Source organism: Galeopterus variegatus, unplaced genomic scaffold (assembly GCF_000696425.1).
Source record: "Galeopterus variegatus unplaced genomic scaffold, G_variegatus-3.0.2 Scaffold624, whole genome shotgun sequence".
Taxonomy (NCBI): Eukaryota; Metazoa; Chordata; class Mammalia; order Dermoptera; family Cynocephalidae; genus Galeopterus; species Galeopterus variegatus.
The window spans coordinates 309,565-331,753 of record NW_007726735.1 but is presented as its reverse complement, the minus strand read 5'-3'; the positions used below and the strand labels follow the sequence as shown (position 1 = coordinate 331,753).

The following is a 22,189-nucleotide window of genomic DNA, read 5'->3' as shown; positions in this document are numbered from 1 at the left end:
AAAAAAAAAAAAAAAAAAAAAAAAAAAAAAAAAAAAAAAAGATGACCGGTATGGGGATCTTAACCCTTGGCTTGGTGTTGTCAGCACCACGCTCAGCCAGTGAGCGAACCGGCCATCCCTATATAGAATCCGAACCCACGGCCTTGGTGTTATCAGTACCACATTCTCCCGAGTGAGCCATGGGCCGGCCCTTAGTATATAGAATTTTTTTTTTGTCTTTTTCCGTGTCTGGCAACGGATCGCAACCCTCAGTGTTGCCCCCGTACCGGACCGGAGACCGGCAACGGGATCACAACCCTCGGTGTTGCTCCCGCACCTCGCTCAGCCAGTGAGCGGGAGGGATCCGAACCCTCGGACGGGAGCGCCGCCGCGCTTCCCAAGCGGCGCACTATCCAGTGCGCCACCGGGCCGGCCCTAGAATTTTGATTACAGCTAAGAGAAGCTCAAAACATGACAATTTTTTCCTTTGCCACATGGGAAGTGGAAATCAGAGAAGACAAGACTTTCACAACAGGCATTAGATCATATTATACCTATTAAAAGTACAAAGTGCCAAAAGCTTAAATATAATAAAGACTTTATAAGTTAAATATTTTTTTAAAAAATTTAAAACTAGGACCTCACATTTCTGAATCACAGGATAAATGACAAAATCACATGTGGACATTTAGAAAATGGTATGCTTATGGTCAATAAAATAAATACAACTATTTTTAATGAGTCAATAGGTGGCAATATATTTTTTCTTTGACAAAAACAAAACCAAAAGTATGTAACATACAATGTATTAGTGCAACAAAATCTATCTTAAGGCAGAAAGAAGTGTTGTACCAAGGAACAAGACTGTGACAACAGCAATACACTGTGTATACTTCACCTGTTTAGATTTTCTTGGCCTCCTTTTAATCAAATGTACTGGACCTACTGCCAATCTCAAATATAAAAAGGCTAAAAGCCATTATGTTGACAAAGAAAGAGAAAAGGAATAGAGGAAGTGAAATGAGCCTAGATACTCTCTTACAATGAGGAGGGATATAACTGAAAGCAACAGGAGCTTGAGGTGCAGTCCTAAGAGAATGTTAGTGTAACTGATATTAAATGTTACTAATACTTATTTCAAATCCTACATTTCAAGGTCTTTAAGTCAAATTCAACAGTTACTTTGCTATATCATCAGACCTTCTGACCATGAAACAATTTACTGAGCAGTTATTAAATGCATAGCATTTACATGCTCATTCAAGAAATATTTACTGAGGGGCCGGCCCGTGGCTCACTTGGCAGAGTGCGGTGCTGACAACACCAAGTCAAGGGTTAAGATCCCCTTACCGGTCATCTTTAAAAAAAAAAAAAAAAGAAAAGAAATATTTACTGAGCATGTAATATATCCCCAGGAATTACAATGGGGAATGAGTATATAAAGGTAAACACAACAGAGAGTATCTTTGTGTCTATGAAGCTTACAATCTAGTAGTCTAATAGGGGAGAGATATAAAACAATAAACACCCAATTAAAAGTACTCTGAAGAAAAAAAATAACAGTGAGGACATAAATTTGATTTAAGGGTCAGGGAGGTTTGCAGAAAAACCATTTAAAAGATGTGACATTTAAGCAGATACCTGATAGATGAGTAGGAAATAATCAAGAGATATATACAGGGAGGGAGAGGCATTCCATGTAGAGGGAACAGCATTTATAAAGGTCCTGATGCAGGAAAGGGCTTACCATGGTTGAAGAGGTGAAAAAATAAATGCTAGTACAGCATGAACCCAGAGATGAGACTGGAGAGGGAAAGAGTAGCCAGAGATTGCAGGAGCTTCTAGGCCATGTTATGACGTTTAGACTTTAAAAATAATATGAAGTCTTTAAAGAGTAGTTTTGAGAAGATCAGAGGTATTATTTAAAACACGACTCTTTTTGCACAATGTTGGTCGGACACTATTTAGCATACAAAGAAATGTGAAATTTGCTTTTAAAGGCCATTTAACTTAGAAGAAATTCTTTGCTTTTAAGGGCGATCTAATTTAGAAGATCAGACAGGAATACTGACAACTAAAATACAAATGTATGTGTTTTGACAAATGGCTGAAGGCTATTTCAAATTTCATACTAAGGGGATTTTGCTGTTGTTTTTCCAAATTTTAATTTTCCTTGACAAAAAAGTCTGGGCACTCAGCCTTACATCACTTACTACATGTGTTATTAAATCTCATCTTCAGTTTCCTAAACTGTTTTCAATTACAGTAACGGAGACAACACAGCATAGTGTTTAATGCAGTTCTTGAACTGGCCAGATCCAGATTCAAACCCAGCCTTGTACTTACTAGCTATGTGACCCTGGACAAGTCACATTCTGGACAAAGCATTCTGTGCCTCAGAAATCATTTGTAAAATGGTGATAAGTTTAACTTTAACTGTTAAGGTCACTGTGAGGAGTGATGAGATAATTTTGATAGTGTCTGGATCATCAGAGGCTCTCAATATTTCCTACATTGGGCCGGCCCGGTGGTGCACTGCTACAGTGCGCCGCTTGGGAGCACGGTGGCGCTCCCGCCGAGGGTTCGGATCCCACATACAGACCGGTTCCCGCTCACTGGCTGAGCGAGGTGCGGGTGCAACACCGAGGGTTGCGATCCCATTGCCAGTCCCGGTCCGGTACGGGCGCGACACTGAGGGTTGCTATCCGTTACCGGACACGAAAAAAGACAAAAAGGAAAAAAAAAAAATTTCCTATGTTAATTTATTTGCTTCTTATGCCAATTAACTTTCACTAAAACTCCAGAAGTTGTTAGCTGTATTCATCTATAAGACTGCTCAGTTAAAATGTGCTTTATCCATCCGGAAAGAAGTGAAGATTGCAGAATACACAGAAATTTTAACAGACAATGGAAGTTTATGTAATCAGAATCTCATGTGGAAGCATGCAGTTCATGCAGTACTATACACAATGGCAGCAGTTACTAACAGAAGACAGGAATTGCTACAGACACTAAATTTTTGAACTGATAGTTTTCAATACTACTGTGAAAAAAATAACATAAAACATGATGGATCAGAGTTTTTTTCTTTTTTAAAAAAAGAACATGTTGGGAAGAGCAGTTCTATAAATGGTTAGAATTCTTTTGCAAGGCAGATTAACACTTTAAAGCTCTCATATTATAATCATTTTCAGCTGATGAAACAGGCATAAAAGTAAAACAGTGTTAGAAATGATCAGTAGATAGCATTCCAGTTAATGTTTCCCTGAGTTTAAAAAATGAGCATGAAGGACTAATCTAGGGATTTAAGTATTTAAAACCATAGTGTGGGATTTTCAGTAGCTTAAAATATATGATAAAACAGGATGCAAACATATAGTTGTGTAATTAGTGCCATGGGGTAAGGGACTCCAATTAACACACAGGTGACTCATGAACCAAACTAATGATTAATAAAGTAAGTGCACCTGGAATTAGGAACAACATTTAAAAAAACCTAATATTATGTTATACCCTCTCTCTCTCCAACACACATACAAAGCCAATATAGTTCTCAATGCAAATATTTTACTTTTGAAAGCACTGACAAAGATGTGTAATCATACCTGCAGAACTCTGTAACACTAGGTAAATCAAATGGTAATGTAGGGAAACAGTTCTGTAAAGCATTTAGTAATGACACTCATCATGTTTTATGGTATTTAGATAATTTCTGATTGAGAAGTAGAGTAGCTATTCTTTGATTTCTAGATATAACAATGTAAAACTCCATTCTGTGAAAGACTCTTACCACTAACAAGGCACTATCATCAGTGTGCTGAGACCTTCTGGATGGGAAGGGACACTGGAGAGGTGGAGAAAAATGAAGCAATGTCAAAAACAGACTATGCACATGTGTGACGTATTTCACAAATATACACACAAGGAAAGAAACATACACAGGGTCTTCAAAAAGTTCATGGAAAGATCTGTATTATATTGTAATTTCATCGTTCCATGAACTTTTTGACTACCCTTGTATTAAGACACACTTTTGAAGATGCTGACATATAGAATCAGATTCACAATCATCTGGATTCACAATCATCATGCACCGTAATGGCCAATAAAAGTTGCTTCTGAGTACTGATTTTCTTCCAAAGAGTTTAAACGACTTCAAATATGATCTTATTGCCTAAAACCTTCCAAAGCAAAAAGGAAACTGAGATTATTTTCTGTTCACAGAAGAGAAAGCTGAAGTATGGCTATAGCAATAACATAAAGAATTTGTGGTCATTTAGTGAACCAGTGACAAATTAAACAGTAAACCTAAGAATCATGATTTCTAGACTAGTCATCTTTTCACTACCTTTCTCAGACAAAATTAAGAGTACAGTGGAAAATTCTAAATTGAACACGTTATTTTCCTGTGAAACTTTAGTTTTTAGAAAATGAAATACAGAAGAATGACCATCTAGAAGGAAATGTTAAGGTAAAAAAGTTAAAATAAATTAACCAAACTTTGGTTGCCAAAAATTTGTATAGAATTATTACCATGTGAAGAAAGACAACTGAAAACAATTGAGTGAATCTTTCAAGTATTATACCAATATATAATTTCTCATATAAACAAAAGTAGTGATCATATATCCAAAAATATTTTTAAAAATCCTTATAATGGATAATTTGAAACATTTTAAACAATACACTTTCCCACACCAGAAACACTTGTGCTTTAAAAACACTGTGGAAGGCTGCCCAGCTAGCTCAGTCCACAGAGTCTGAGCTCTTAGAAACACTGTGGAAAACCGATGCTTGTATAGCCTATGCGTTAGATTTCCAAATAACTTATTTTACAAAAAGCAAAGTCAAAATTCACATAAAACAATGCCTTTATGCATTTTTAAAGTGATGATCATAAATTGAAAAAAACTATAAGATAAAGATAAAAGGAAAATGGTTAATGAGAAATCTAAGTATAATAAAAATATTTATTGTAGGTGTCTTTTTTTTTTTTTTTTTTTTTAAAGATGACTGGTAAGGGGATCTCAACCCTTGGCTTGGTGTTGTCAGCACCACGCTCAGCTAGTGAGCAAACCGGCCATCCCTATACAGGATCCGAACCCGTGGCCTTGGTGTTATGAGCACCGCACTCTACCGAGTGAGCCACGGGCCGGCCTATTGTAGGTGTCATTTTAATGGATCAAAATAGTGCATAGATTTTTAGAAGTTTAATCAATTAATTTTATATATTAACTTGTAATAACAATGTACTACTTGATATTAAAAAACAAATGTGCATGAAGTATAATTGGTAATATTGAAATGACCACTGAAGCTGAAATACTATGTAGAGAGTCTTTTTTGTTTAATATCTACTCCATTGACCTGTGCCAGATACAGCTCTCAGGACTATCTCTCATTACACAGTATGGTTTGAAAATGGATGAGGGGAGTGATGCCTCTTGTGGGGATGGAGAAGGGAAATATAATCTCTAGATGGATGTGTATAGATGAAAAAAGCCCCCATTTATAGATTCTGATACACTCATTGGCCTGTATCTTCTTCTCCCTCATAAGTAGAATTTTGTGAGGGAGAAAAGAAAAAAATGACAATATTTTGATCACTGAAAACATGAAAATCACATGTAAAACGTTTCATTTCCATTGCAGGAATAATAAATCCCAAAAATAAGGTGATTACATAGACTTACCTCACCATCTAAGTGGAGTTGTTGTTTTTGTGGACTTTGTGATGCTTTTTGCTAAACACCCCCAAACCCCCAAAAAGGCAAATTGGTTAGACTCTGGAACTCTAGAAATAATAAATTTATTTATTAAAATAATCACTCACATTAATTTATCTCATATATAGCACTTTACCAGATTTACTGGTTAGAAGATGTTGCCCCATCCCTTAAATATCTTATACTTTAAATGAGGAAAAGCAACAAATTGACAAACAGGACTTTCATACATCTAAAAGTATTTATAAATAGTAATGTAAAAAAAATTATGTACACCTATACAAATATATTTCATAGAGTATTGATCTCTTACTACATTCTCTCAGTAAACTCACTCTCTCTCTCTAATGGCTTCACATATCACTCTAATGCCAACAACTGTAGCTCTCTCCTAATAGCCAAATCTCAGGTTTGTATTTTCAACTACCTGTAGAAACTCTCCACTTGGAAACCCAACTGTCACCCTATATTCAACATACCAAACACAAACAAAAACTGGCTATTTTCCCAGTTTGCTAATTTCTGTTATGCTGTCAAATAACAACATTATAACACCTGTGTAGTCAGTGTTTTAGAATATGTTCTTAGTATCTCAAGTGATTCTTCTCACTCTGTGAGATAAACAAATATAATAATACATTTAGACATAAGAAAATTGAGGTTATACGACATGTGCAAGGTCACAAAGTTGGAAACTAATGGCAAAGTATGTTACACAAAAGTCAAGCGCATAGTGAGTGGCAAAGCTGAATTCAAATTCAGATATTTCTGATTCTAAGCTCTTGCCACTGCCAATCCTTAGAAACTTTAGAAATCATCTAATTTTATGCCTTCATTTTGTACTGTAATATAATTATTGCAATTTCAGTTTCATTTTTCTCCTTTTAGTCTCTTTTTTCCTAACCTATTCTAACATGAGTAGATTAGTTTTTTGTAAGTATCTCTTCTCATGTTTTTCTCCTAAAGAATTGTTTTCTTCTGCCTAATAGATCAAGATCAAACTCTAATTTGACATTTAACCAAGACTGTCTACAATGTGATTATCTCTTACTAGCTGTGTGACTTCTACAGAAGGCAAGTTAAATGAGTTAATTTATGTAAAATGCGTAGAACAGCACTTAGACTATAGTAAGGGTTAGCCATTATTAATTACTGAGAGGCAATACAGCACCGTGGGGTCAGAGAGTAGGGTTTGAAGCCAGCCTGCCTTGTTAGAATCCTTACTCTACCACTGACTAGCTGAATATTTAAACTTTGGAAAATTGTTATCCTCTCTGAGCATCAATTTCCTCATCCATAAAAAGAGAATAATAACAGTACCTATTTTATAGTATTGGAGGAGTTAATATAAATAATTCAATAAAATTTTATCATCATCTTCACCATCTCACTAATTCATTTTTCCTATTATTCTTTTTTTTTAAAAAAGATGACCGGTAAGGGGATCTTAACCCTTGACTTGGTGTTGTCAGCACCACGCTCACCCAGTGAGCGAACCGGCCATCCCTATATCAGATCCGAACCCGTGGCCTTGGTGTGAACAGCACCGCACTCTTCCGAGTGAGCCACAGGCCGGCCCTTTCCTATTATTCTTCAACACAAACTCTCTAAGCAAGCTGGTATTCCCCTTAAGTGCCATTGTTTTAAATGTATAAAGTCATACAAGCTCATTCCTAGCTCCCTTCCTGTTTAAATTCCCTCAACCTAGAATGAACGTGCCTCTACACCATCATTCATTCTTTCCTTCCTGGCTATATCCTACCTACCCATTTTCCAGAGTCCTATATTGACCCCCTTTGAGGTCAATTCGAATGATACTTGTTCTCAAACTCTTCCTTTGTCTTGGATATAAAAGTGGTATTTGTACTACAAGCTGTCTTTTTTGGTTTTTTTGTTTCATTTCCCTCATGAAATCCAAGCTGTACATGGTGAGCAGGACTTAATTTTATGCATCTTTACATTCCTTGTATAGGCATATAACCAGCATTCCATAAAGGTCTATCAAATCAATGAATGAACAAATGAACAAGTTAGGCTTTAGGAAATCTACGCTTGCCTCCTGACTGTGAAAACTAATTTACTGTATATGACTACAATGCATAATTTCCTTAAACCTTCAGCTTCCTTATCTGTGAAATGTGAATACCTCCATCTCTCCTATTACAAAGATTAAATAAAGCAGTAAAGTGTTCTGATTAGTTTTAAAAGGACTATATAAAAATGTTTTTATTTGGTAACAAATCAAATAGGGAATTAAGGGAAAGGGAAATGGTTTGACAAATTAGGAGAGATAGTATGTGAGCATTAAATGACTTGAGCAAAAATACAGTGATAGAAGGTAAAGGAGACAATGATAAAATGGTCATTAACATAATAACAGTTCTTAGCTAAGTAACTCTTCATTATTAGAGGAGGGGAGAAGGCACAAAAGGAGGAAACATCTCAGGGTAGACAGAAGGTTTTGAGAGAGGGAGAGACTAAGAGAGGTACCTTTGTAAACTTCTGTTTGTAGGAACATTAATTTTAGTTTTTGCCTAAATTTAGAAAGAAAATAATAGGCAATAGAACTTGTTAGATGAAAAGGAATCAAGCCAAAAAGAGAGCTAAAGATCATCATCATGGGCTTGATAAATACAAAAAAATGAGAATTTATCAAGTAAAACAGATATGTATATAGTACTTAAAGAAGACAGTCTGTGGCTAAAGTTATGAAACACAGCAGAGAAAGCTTTTAGAGGACAAGAGTGATTCATTCATTTAATTATTCATTTAACAAATATTTATTGAGCTTTACTATGGGCTATAACCTGCTAAGATCTAGGAATGTAGTAGGGAGTAAAGTATTTAGCAAACAAAATTACAAATAATTATTTAATTATGAAGAAAAAATCCAAGGCAATTTCAGAACAAAAAGGAAAGTAATATAGGCAAAATAAAATTAACAAGGTTTAGTTGCTACTATAGAGGCTACAAAATGTTAAGGAAATATTAACAGGGGTTGTTAATTGAGTGGGTATGGAGAACAACAAAAAGGAAGGAATCAAAGATGACTATAAGGGATTAAGCCTGTAAGCCTAGCAAAGTTTTGGTATTTAGTAGAGTGAAAAAGATGGGGAGAGGTTCTGATAATAATAGTTTACTTTTCCATGGCATTTTTACAGTTTACACAGCACTCTTACTTGCATTATCTTATTGATCATTACTGTGACACTAGAGATTGGGGAAATGGCAGCTGATATGTCCGATGACAGACTGCTAATTAAGTAGAAGAAATTACTTTAAAGAGTAAAATAATCACAAGGAGGAGAGACAATCACACTGTTTAGTCAAGATTCCTTATAATGAGAGAAAAAAGTTGATATTTTAATTAGGACAATAAAAACCAAAAGTCTCAGCAAAAAAAAAAAAAAAAGCACTTACTTCTAAATAACTTTAAGAGTATCATTCAATGAATTCAAATGATTCACCTTGACAAAGTCCAGGACAGCATCTCTCTGAATTTGCTTGGTTCGTATTTTCTCTTCTTCATACTGTAGGGCAGCAAGCTGTGCCTCTCTTCGAGTGCGCTCTACTAACTGTTCTCTTCTCCGATGAAGTTCCAAGTCTGTATGTGGTAACTGGAACAAAAGTATCATTTTGCATATACAAGTGGGGATAAGGATCAACTTATCAATATTACTTATCAATCTAGGGAACTACTGTTGACCCAAGCAGTTTACTTTGTAGTCACCTAGCGTTTCTTGAAATGTGGAAATGTGTTTATTGCTAATCTTTTCTCATCTTTGTACTGATCTTATATGTATTATAAAGGCATTGCTGTATATTGGATGCCCCCCTCAACCTGAGGCTTAATCCCCACTGTAACCTGAGGATGGGAAATCCTATTATGGTAATTTAAAGGTGGGGCCTTGAAGAGGTGATTAGATTGTAGGACCTCTACAGATAGAATTAAGGAGTTTATTGGAAACTGGGGCAAAGATCACCCTTGCTGTGAACTAGCAAGGAATTTGGCTGCATTGTGTCCATGTCCTACAACTTTGTGGAAGTTGGAATTTAGGAGTTGTGAACCAGAGTATTTGGCAGAAGGTACTTCTAAGCAGCAAAACATTAAGGAAGCTGAACGGCTACTTGCAACAGCCTATGCTGAGTTATGGCAGAAAAGGCATGAGGTAAAACCAGAATTTATAATTGAAAAGAAAGCAGAAGGCAAAAAATTGGAAAACTTTCGGCCTGGCAACAAAAGCAAGGGTAGCCCAAGGGCCCTTTATTAAAAGGAATACTACAAAAGAAAGTGATTATCAAGAGAAAGGGGGAAAGGCCCTGAAGGTACTGCAGAAGCCTCTGGGTACAGAATGGTCTTGGGGTACAGCCCTGAAGCACCCTCCTTGGCTTGCTACACAGGGCCCCCTAGGGAAGCAGCTTCCAGCACCAGCACCCCAGCTGCTTTGGCTGCTAAGTTGGCCCCAAGTGTGGCTGGACCCACAGATTTGGAAAACATAAGGTGGAAGCCTTGGCAGTATCCATGTGGTGTTAGGTCTGCAGGCTTGCAGAATGCAAGAGCTGTGGAGGCTTGGGAGCCTCCTCCCCGATTTCAAAGGATGTTTGGAATAAAGCCTGAGGACCCAGGAAGAAATCTGTCACAGGGGCGGATTCATTGCACAGAGCCTTCACTAGAGCAATGCCAAGCAGAAATGTTGGGTTGGAGTTGCTGCAGAAAAACCCCAACAGTGCCAAGCCTAGTGGAGTCATGGGAGCAAGACTGCCATGGAGATCCCAGAATCGTGGAGCTACCAGTGTGTAATGCCAGCCTGTGAGAACTGAAGCATGGCTTCAGACCAGGAAAGCCATAGGAGTAGAGCTACCCAAGGACTTGGGGATCCAACCCCTGAACCAGCATGTAGAGGACACTGAACATGCAGTCAAGGTACATGACTCTTCAGCTTTGAGACTTAATTCCTGCCCTGTTGGGTTTCGGACTTGTTTGGGACCTGTAACCCCTTTCTTTTAGCCTATTTCTCCCTTTTTGAACAAAAATATGTACCCTATGATTGTTCCACCATTGTTTCTTGGGAGTAGATAACTTGTTTTGATTTCATAGATGGGACTTTGAACTTTGGACTTTTGAGTTGAAACAAGTTAAGACTTTGGGGATGAAATGAATGTATCTGTGTGTGAAAAGGACAAGAGTTTTGGAGGGGTTTGGGGTGGAATGCTATAGATTGATGCTCCCGTCAACCTCATTGAGGCTTAATCCCCACTGTAATGTTGAGGGTGGCAAATCCTATTATGGTAATTGAAAGGTGGGGCCTTGAAGAGGTAATTAGATTGTAGGACCATGCAGTAGTGAATGGATTAAAAATGGTGGTCATGGGCGTGGTTTGGAGGGCTTTAAAAAGAGAGTATATTAGGAACTATCTCTTTGCTCTCTCTGCTCCACCATCTTCTTAATGTGATACCCTGCTGTCACTGAAGTCATCACCAAAGAAAGCCTTCACCAGCTGTGTTCCCTGGACTTTGGACTTACTAGCCTCCAAAACAGTAAGCAATAAATTTTGTTTTCTTATAAATTACCCAGTTTCAAATATTTTGTTACAAGCAACAGAAATGGACCAATACAGCCATCATGTTGGTAAAGATTTATTTTCTGTCTGGTGTCTAAAAACACCATTTTTAGACAAAGTATCATGTACATGTTATATTAACCGTATGACTGAGGAGACTGGTAGTAAAGTTTACAAATATCTGGCAATTAATGACAATTTAAATATTATAAAAGAAAGCCATCTTAGTTTTAAAAAATCAAAACTAAAAGGAAAAAATAAATCTACTAAAAATTACCTGATTGTGACTTGGTGATAGTGACAAGAGAGAAGATGGCTCAACTGGAACCCTGACCCCCCCGCAAAAAAAAAGAAAGAAAAAACTTGTTGATAAAAAGATAGACATATAAAGAACAAGTGAAATTCTTTTGTTAATGTAGCTATTACTCAGTAGTCAAACTGTCTAGTTAGCACTGAAAGAGTAACTGCATTTTGTAAACTTGAGCCTAAGTCATTAAATTAAACTGTAGAAATACCTGATGTCTCCAAATCATGTTTCATGTGATATCACTGATAAATCTGTAGCTAGCTAGCAACTGTCTGTGTCAGCCAATACTGACAATATGGTTAATTATGATCACTTCAAACAGTATCATTTCTTTATAACACATAATTATTACCTCCTTTACTACATGATTGAAACAAGATACATGTAAATTGGGATCCTTTTACATATAAAGCCATTTTATCAACAGAAATCTGAATTACTATAGAACCTGGTAACTATACTTGTAAAGTACTCCTTATTTTCAATTTATGAAATAATTTTAATAACAAAAGTAAAAATCTTGTTGATTTTTAAGAAAAAGATGAAACCATACTTGATGCCTAAAAAAACAAAAAAGTATTACTTGCTTCTCATTGTTATCTGTGTTAATTCTTACAGTTTGGTATTTACCTTTTTCCTGAACCATATTTAGTATTTCAAGTCTCATTAACTCATCTGTGTGTCTGAAACTAAAATTGGTAGAGTAGTGACTTTTCGAAATTTAGGACCTAAATTTTAAACTATGATTATTAGCCTGTCAGGTTGATTTACATGTATTGATATCAATGTGTTATTAGGGAAATAAAAACAAATCTCTAAAAGCTCCAGTAGTTTCTTATTACCTACTACTAATATTACAATTTCTTCAACCTGGCATTCAAGACTCTTACTCTGTTTAACAAACATGCCCACTACGGAAGCTTTTCTCTAATAAGATCTCTCATGACTATATATTGATTCCTTACTTCAAGTCTTTTCCAAAGATTCCAACTTATAGAGATCTTCTTCTCACAGAAGGTCTTTTATAATATCTTATTTTTCTTTAAAAATGGGACTGTTTTTCCTTGATGTACAGATGTGATCAACTTTTTTTTTTTTTTACACTAAGCAACTATGATTCATGTCGTTTTTTGGATAATATTTTTTTGAAGCAAACTAATACTGAGAAACTAATACTCATTGAGCTCCTACCATGCATTACATATGCCCTGTGTTAAGTACTTGACACACAGTACTTCTCAAATACTCCTCACAACAATCTTATGACTTAAGAACTATCATAATCTTCATTCATAAGTTGAGAAAACTGAGGCATAGCAGTGAAGTAACCTTCCCAAGGTGACAGAGGAAGTAAGTTGTGGAGCTGGATTTGAATCCTTATCTGATTCTATAGTAGCAGCATACAAGAACTAGAAGGGACCTCAGAAATCATGGAGTCCAGTCACTAATTTTACAGATGAGGGAACAGATAGCTACTTACTGGCAGAGCCTGGATTAGAATACAAGCTTTTAGTTTGGCATTCTTCCTACAACACCACTGTAGAGAAAACGCTGGACACAGCACTGTTCCCCCTCCCTGTACATACCAGAGTTCCCCTTCCCCCTCTGAGAAACTACCCCTGCCCAAGTACTTACCCAAGGAAAGGCACATCCCCTTTAAGACAAATGAAAGACTGGAGGAAGTAGGAAATGAAATAGCATGCTGGTGTTAAAGCACTCTAGAGAATAGCCAGTAGATTAACTTATCTACTCAGCCAGATCTCCCATGGGCTTTGAGTTATGTGAGCTGGGTGAGGGTCTGTGCTAAGCATGCAAATGATTTACACCCCTACTTTGATCTGTTCTCTACGTAACTGTTGTATGTGTCCCGTGGTGGTGTGGATACCTAGTTGGCCAGCTGCTGTCAGTGACTACTGTAAGTCTAACAAACCAATGTCTCTACCTGTTGAAATACGGGGTGAGTTTTTTGGAATAGACAAACACTACACAAGTGCCCTCTCAGATTTGGGGCTCCCATGATACAACTGGTGTAGTTGGCAGTCTATTCCAGAGAAACTCTCCATTGACGCAGCTGCGGGAGAGATGAAGGGTATGGGAGGAATGTTGCAGTGGGAAATACCTGGATGGGCCACTGGTTCAATGCGGTTTGATATCGCCAGCTTGTTAACTGGGAACCGCTGTGTGAGTATGGAGACACCCTGAAAATAGAAGCAGGACTGCTAGACGTGTGGAAGGCAGTCGAGGAAAGAGGAGGTATTCAAAGGAATAAAGAATACAGGCCACTGCTGCCACAGTAGCATGGCCTCTCCTCCACGGGCTCAGGCTAGCAACCGAGAAGGAAACTGAGTCGCAAAATCAAGGACAAAGGTTAAAGGAAGCATTAAGATTAGAAAGAGAGGCTTTTTAAACTCAGGTTGATAACAAGGATATGACAGTGAGTCAGTCACTGACCAGCTGCACTATTTGGCATGCCATTTTAGGAAAATAAAAGGAAAGTGGCTGCTGCAGGCTAAGATCCCGTGTGGCAATTTCAAATCCAGAGTGAAACCCTAGAAAATGGGAGCCCACTTCTGAGATCGATACCTCAGATGAGGGAGATGAGAATTTCCAAGTGGGGGTAACTGATCATAAAGCAGGCGATCTCAGGCTAGACCAGCAATAATACAAAGCTTAAGACTAGGCAAGAGTGAACAGAATGGCAAAACGCCCAAGATTTACCTCCTCCACTAAAATATACGCATATAAGCGCCCACCCTTACACTTCGGCAGAGCTGGTAGAACTGGCTACTAAGTTTCGGCAGAAAGGGATAGAAAGCATTCCCGGGTGGCTGCTCTGTTTATGCGATATGGGGGCCGGTGGCATAATATTGTCAGGGAATGAGCTGGTAAAAATGGAGGTGGTCACCAATCATCCCTTGCTCCAGCAGCGCATTTATGGAGCAGGGCAATATGACAAATATGCCTCCCTGTTGACGTGGATCACGGCAGGCTGTCGTGCCACATGGCCTGATGAAGGGAGCATCCTGGGAGTGTCCCCTCGGTGGTCTACTACAGAGGAGTTGCAAAAATTCCTTAGGAAATTGAGATGAGACAAGAGACCCTTTTGTGGTCTGGACTTCGTGCAATTTACTGGAGGAATGAAAGACAGGATTATATGATGGCTACCAGTAGCTGCTATGGAACACTGGTATCTGTTCTGTCACCCCTAGTAGGGAAATCAGTTCAAAGGGCAGCACAAACCATAGCTGATCTAGGAGAAAATGAAATTATATGACAAAAGAAAGGGATTCGTAAGGTAAAAAGAAGCCACACCAAAAGGGAAAAGAGGGAAAAAAGGAGATCAGAAAGAACCAGTGAAAGATACTAGAAAACAGCTGTGGATGGACCTAACTAAGGAAGGGGTTGACCCCCCCAAACTAGATAAGCAGCCGAATATAACACTGCTTAAATTGTGGCAACAGCGGCCCAAAGAGAAACAGATTCAGCCCCTGCCGGAAAAGTAATTGGAGTCGTGGCTGATAAGGGGATGTGCAGGAAATCACAACTCTATGGGGGGCCTCTTTAGCTCACCCCAAGTGGAGCCCTGTGCTCCTCCAGAGGAAGACGAGACAGATTTCATGTTCCCTTGGTCCCAAGCCTAGGGGTGGGGCCAAGTGATGGAGGAAAGGTGAGCTGTCTCGGTTGACCAGAGGCCCCATTTTGAGTTTGCTGTACACTGGTCTCTGCAGTACAAACAAAGGGTGATTGCCTTAGTAGATACAGGATCTGAATGTACATTGATATATGGGAATCCATCAAAATTCGAGGGGCTGATTACTGTTGTAGATAGGTATGGTGGGCAATCCATTGAAGTAAGAAAGGTGAAGTTAACTTTAAGGATTGGGGGGCTCTCCACCAGGGAACATGCTGTGTATATCTCTCCGATCAGGGAATACATACTCAGGACTAATATACTGCAAGGTTTGTGTTTGCATACTAGTGTGGGGCAGTTTTGCCTACGAAGTAGTGTTATGAAAGAAGTACAGAGAGGTAAAACACAGTATCCTCTGGTGCAACTTCCATCACCCTGGTGAATAGTGGCAACTAAGCAATACTGGTTGCCAGTGGGTCACAAGAAAATTGGGGAAACTATACTGGAATTAGCCAAGGTAAAAATAATATTCCCAGCCCATAGTCTGTATAACTCCCCTTTGTGGCCCTTCCTTAAACCAGACAGCATCTGGAGAATGACTGTGGACTACAGGTAACTAAATAAGCTATCCCCCATTACATGAGGCTGTATCTAACATTACTGATATTATGAATAAATAAGGAACTAAACTGGGAACATATCATGCTGTATTAGACTTGGCTAATGCTTTCTTTAGTATTGATAACCATCCAGACAGTCAAGACCAATTCGCCTTCATGTGGGAAGGATGCCAGTGGACATTCATGGTTTTACTGATGGGCTACGTGCATAGCCTTACCATCTGCCACAAAATGGACGTGGAAGACTTGGAAAAATGGATGGCGCCTCCGTCAGTGAGACTATTCCATTATATTGATGACATTATGTTAACCTCTGATTCTCTTACAGATTTGGAGGAGGCTACACCATCCCTTATCACTCATCTACAGAGGAGGGGATAGGCTATAAACCAAAACAAGGTCTAGGGACCCGGATTATCTGTCAAATTCTTGGTTGTTATTTGGTTGGGTAAGACAAAAGTAATGCCCTCCATGGTAAGAGATAAGATTCAGGCATACCCTAGGCTAACTACTGCTAAACAATTACAGGTATTTCTGGGTTAGGATACCAGAGGGTGTTTATTCCCCATTTAGCTCAAATAGTGAGGCCTCCATACAAACTAGTTAAAATAAAAAGGGAGCACAATAGGATTGGACTTCTTCTGAATGCCAAGCTGCTTTTGGTTCTGCAAAAGCAGCAGCAGGGGGGCATGCAAGCATTGAGTGTTCTAAATCCAGTACTACCCTCTGAATTGGATGTAAAAATTTCCCAGGAGGGCTATGCTTGGAGGTTATGGCAATGACAGGTGAAAGCTTGCCTCCCCATAGGGTTTTGGTCCCAGACATGGAAAGGAACAGAGGCCCAATAGCCCCACAGAGCAACAAGTAAACACTGTTTGCCAAGCACTGCTAGTCACAGAACCAGTCACTGGACAGGCAGCTGTGACAGTGAGGACTGCACTGCCAATTGCTGGATGGATTCATGACATCTCCAAGCGATACTGCAGTTCCAGTGCTCAGACTACTACGATGACCAAGTGGCGTGCCTACCTGCAACAGTGTTAGTAAGTTATCCACAAGTCACTTGAGCCACAAACTACAGCAGTTATTGGGACCTGTCAAAATTTGTGGACCCAGATAATGTGCTTGCTGAACCCACAGTATTGACCCCCTTCCCCATTAAGGAAGATGTGCTGCCAGTGTCAGAAAAGAGGCTTGGTATACTGACAGCTCCTGTCGAGGGCATCCCCCTTGATGGAAAGCCATTGCAAGCCAACTGTCAATTGATATCATCTGGATAGATGACAGCACCAGGCAAATCAGCCAATAGGCTGAACTGCGAGCAGTATGGATGGTATAGCCAAAGAGAAAGGCCTCGTAACCATCTGTACTGATGGATGGGCAGTTTTTAACGGTCTCATGTTGTGGCTGCCCCAATGGAAAAAACAGAGGACTGGCTGATCATGAATAAGCCCCTGTGGGGTCAGGACATGTGGCAAGATATATATGCGATCTGCCAATATAAATCAGTGACTATGTACCATGTGTCTGGGCACAACCCATGGGGCAGCCTGGGCAAGGACGAGGCCAACGCCCTGGACAATGTGTGATAGATGGTAGAAGCCCCCACTGAAGATGTGGCTGCCTGGGGCCACATCTTCACACAAGAAAATAAAAAACACTGGACAAAAGACACTATGGGAAGTGGCCAAAGCCTGGGGGCTATCAATCCAGTATGCTGACATTGTGACTGCCTGTCAGAACTGTCCTGTCTGTGCAGAACGACATCCACGTAAGCTTCCCCAAGAGATGGGACAGGTGTGTAGGGGAGATGCACCCCTGAATCATTGGCCAATAGGATATATAGGGCCACTCCCCTTATCAGAAGAGTCTTGTTATGCATTAACTTATGTAGACACCTGTACAGGTATTATGCAAGCTTACCCCAGCAAATGGACCACCCAGAGAACAACAATCAGAGGACTGACACAACTCATGGCTGCCTATGGAACCCCTGAAGTCATTGAGTGATCAAGGCATCCATTTCACTGGGCAACAGGTACAACAATGGGACAATGCCCATAACATCACTTGGAAGTTTCATCTTCCCTATAATCCAACTGGAGCAGGTCTCATGGAAAGATACAATGGAATGCTTAAGGAGGCCTTGAATACAGAACAGCACACCCTGCAGGGGTGGACAATGAGGTTAGCAGAAGCCCTATGGACACTGAATGAGAGGCCCAGATTGGGTCGCCCCCTCCCTGCTGGACACACTGATGGAGACTGGACAGTGGCCATAAGACCGCAAATTAAGACTTTAGAGACTTCACTAAGACCTCAATGGGGAAGCAAAAATAACTTCTTATTGCCAGGCCCTCAGGACATAGTACTTGGAGTGAGTACACTCCACTGGCCTGGGATATTCAAACTGAACCATGCTGGTACTCCCTGTTGTCTTCCTGGGGTGAAGGAATAGAAAAGGGGTTAGAGATCTTTCCATCAGTAATAGGACAAAGGTCAAATATCATGAGGTGTCACAACCCCACAGATCAGATTATACAGAAAGGGACTATTATTATTTCCCTATGGAGTTTTTGGGTCTCCCCTTGCTACCATCATAGATAAAATAGCCCCTGGACCTGACAGGGCTTGGTATGCTAAATCAGGGAAGCCCCCGCGTAGTGTAACCATAGTCTCAAGATAAAACTGTTGCTTGTGTGTTACTCGATAAACATCATGTCACTTTTAGTACCTGTTAAAAAATTTTCTTCTCATCCCTAGTATGACCACAGGGAACACCTCCCTTCAGTGGGCTGCGACCCTGACCTGAGTACATAATAGATTAGCCTGCTAGGTCTGCTCGGAGTTCCCACTATCTGCCATGTTGGGTCTGCTACGGACAATGCGCAATATGCTATTCCATGTAGGGTACATGAGGAAGATTAATGTGACACAGACTGTGAGGGTGGAATAGTTGAATGTAGGGGTGGAATGTAGTGTAAATGCTGGACATAGCCCTATCCCCCTCCCCATGCATACCAGAGTTCTCCCTCCTTCCTGGGAAACTACCCCTGGCCAAGGTAGTTACCCAAAGAAACTGACGGTTCACCCATGCTAATCACCAGGTGGTAATGTTAGCCAATTACAGCTTTGTTACTCCTTGGTTTCACCATGCTACTTTATATTGCACGATTTTTTAATCTATAAATAAGTTTCTCAATAGGAGCATCACTGACATTTCAAATAAGATAATTTTGTTGTTGTTGTATAAGATTGTCCTGCACATTGTAGGCAATAGCCTCAGTGCCTGCCAGTAACACCTGCAGTCATTTTGACAACCAATTTCCACAATACATAAACACATTTTCAAACATCCCCTGGAGAGTGTGCTATATACGCTGTTGAGAAACACTGGTCTACCTTATACTTTTATGAATTTTAAAATATATAAGAATGCAAAAACTTAAGCTATTCTATTATTCTTTTTCTCTTCACATATTTAAAATATTGGTTCCAAATCTTTCAGGTATTCACAAATTTCTTTTTTTTTTTTTTTAAATTTCTAGGCATCAAAAACAAGTTTTGACAGAATACGTTATGTTTATAATTTTTATTTTTTATTTATTTATTTTTTTTCCTTGTCTTTTTTACTGACCGGTAACGGGATCGCAACCCTCGGTGTCGTGCCCGTACCGGGGACCGGCAACGGGATCGCAACCCTTGGTGTTGCGCCCGCACCGCGCTCAGCCAGTGAGTGGGAACCGGTCTCCACATGGGATCTGAACCCTCGGCGGGAGCGCCGCTGCGCTCCCAAGCGGCGCACTCTCCAGTGCGCCACCGGGCCGGCCCATGTTTATAATTTTTAAAAGGAACAGAATAAATGAGTAACTTCCTTAGACAAGTTTACAGTAACACTGAAGCTGGGAAACAACTTCCTTAAATTTTTACTAAACCTTGCCAACACTTATCTTAGTATTCTGAGTTAATACATCCTCAGTCAAAAGTTTTCAAGATAAGAAAAATTGAGTGGGTTAGTAGGGTAAGATTTTTAACTGGGATATAACCAATAAAGAATGAGAAATGAGTGAATCCAGTCTGATGTATTAGTCTGAAAAGGGTGACATAGTGTAGTGGTTAACAGCTTGGACTTCAGAATGAGTCACGACTGAATTTGAATCCACGGCCTGTTACTTAATAGTAGGTGACTATGAATATAAACAGAAAACCTTTAGGTCTGAAAGCACAGACTTAGATAAGGGAAGATTCCCCTAGCACTGACACAGTGAGAATTTCAAGGCTTGGAGCCTGGACAGTACACCCGGGTGATGAAGCTTGCCAAGTAACAGAAGTACTGTAGCATATTGTAGAAGTTGTTTTTGAATGCTGGTGGTATAATGGTAGAGAGCCCCTAATTCCCTATTCTTCAGACTGGTGGACATCTTCATGCATTCAGGCTGCCTACACCCATGTCCTAGATGATCCTCCCTGAGAAAATGACAGAGGCATGGATAGCATCCTTAGCATATGGACATGCTTTGCATTGCCTAATATTTACTTTGGGAATAATCTATCATCATTCTTATATATCCTAACAAACCCAGACCAGTCTCCCTGGCTTGGCCAAATTCAGTAAATTAGGAGTTATTTAACTTCTGTAAACCACAGTTTCCTTATTATATAAAATAAGTCTAATTGTGCTTACCTCAATGAGATGTTATGAAGATTAAGTGAAATATTACAAACAGAGACCCAAAGCATAATGTAATGATTATATACTCAGAATAATAAGAATTAACTGCAACAGTGTGTCTATATGATAATTTCACTGCTAAAATTTCCTATACTTTTTACTGGCCATCTGAAGATGAGCTAGACCAAAACATAGAAAGGACCAAATAAACCCATCTTAAGTGAGTTTATGTGCCCTGACTTGGACACTGCGTTTTAACAATGTTTTTCAACCATTTAAAGCATACCTTCTACCACATTTCTTTACCCTCCTTTTACACCAAAATGTCTTTAAAAAACTGGTCAAATCCATTATCTCTACTTCATCTCATCAGTTTATTTTGAACCCACTCCAATCTGGATTCTGTCTTTACAACTTCACTGAAACTGCTCTTTCAGCTCACAAGTTTGACAATGATCTTTTTTTTTTTTGTGACCGGTAAGGGGATTGCAACCCTTGGCTTGGTGTTGCCTGCACCGCACTCAGCCAGTGAGTGCACCGGCCATTCCTATATAGGATCCGAACCCACGGCCTCATTGCTCCCAGCGCTGCACTCTCCCGAGTGAGCCACGGGGTCAGCCCTGACAATGATCTTTACACTCCCAAATCCAATAGTTATTTCTTAGTCCTCACCTTATTGAACCTATCATCAGTATGTGACATTGTTTATCCTCATCTACACTTCTTAAAACACTTTTTATTTAGCTTCTGGGAAACCAACCTCTTTCTCCATGACCACGTCTGCTCAGTCTCTTTTGCTGGTTGTTTAAGCCCTAATTCCTCTTCCTTTACTCCAAACATGTACTACCTGATTACTTGATACTTCCACTTGGATGACTAGTAAGCACCTCAGATAGAACATAAGCACAACTGAACTCTCATCTCATACCCCAAACTTGTCCTGCATTAAGACTCTGGTGCTTCTTGAATATACCAAGCATGTTCCTACCTCAGGTTTCTATCAAAATATTATTACTCCATATAACATTACTGTCACTTTCCCTTCACCCTGACACTATCTCTTTTACCCTCATTTGTTTTTCTTCAAAGCACTTAGCAGTACCTGACATACATTTGTTACATATATTTGTCTACTTCCACTAAAAGGTAAACTCTAAGATACCAGGGTCCTGGAACAGAGCCAGATCCATTATAGTGTTCAAGAAATACTGTTTGAATAAATGGTAGTGGCACCCTCTCTTGAAAAGAATGGAATATTAAGACATAAGGAGCAAAAACTCCAGGTAAAACATAATAACCTCTTTTAAGTCTTGAATTCATTTGAACTTAGTAAACCTGAACTTTATCTGACACTGAACTTCCCCTCTGCTTTTCTGTTTGTAAAATCACATAATTAATGTGAGTAGTTTTTCCAGCTCTGTCTATATAATATGAAACAAAAAACTTCCAGGTTTTACCCAAATGTAATTTTTTCTCTTTTTTTTCTTTTAAAAGGATGACAAGTAAGGGGATCTCAACCCTTGACTTTGTGTTGTCAGCACCATGCGCTCTCCCAAGTGAGCTAATCGGCCATCCCTATATAGGGATCCGAACCCGTGGCCTTGGTGTCATCAGCACCACACTCTCCCAAGTGAACCATGGGCCGGCCCCTTTTTCTTTCTTTCTTTCTTTTTTTTTTTTTTTTTTTTTTTTT

The 22,189-nt window shown here is 39.3% G+C and overlaps 1 protein-coding gene across 7 annotated transcripts in view; it reads right to left on the bottom strand.

Moving 5' to 3' along the window:
• Positions 1–22,189, bottom strand: part of LRCH3 (leucine-rich repeats and calponin homology (CH) domain containing 3) — a 119,036-nt gene that overhangs the window by 23,347 nt on the left and 73,500 nt on the right. For 4 of the 7 annotated variants that reach the window (XM_008570702.1, XM_008570705.1, XM_008570700.1 and 1 more), the window contains exons 11-14: positions 11,544–11,595; positions 9,173–9,322; positions 5,673–5,723; positions 3,770–3,823 (exon numbers count right to left, since the gene is read on the bottom strand). In XM_008570702.1, coding sequence (XP_008568924.1) covers positions 3,770–3,823; positions 5,673–5,723; positions 9,173–9,322; positions 11,544–11,595 — 307 coding nt within the window. The remainder of the gene's footprint in view (positions 1–3,769; positions 3,824–5,672; positions 5,724–9,172; positions 9,323–11,543; positions 11,596–22,189) is intronic. The other 3 variants (XM_008570704.1, XM_008570706.1, XM_008570701.1) reach the window with 2 other exon arrangements.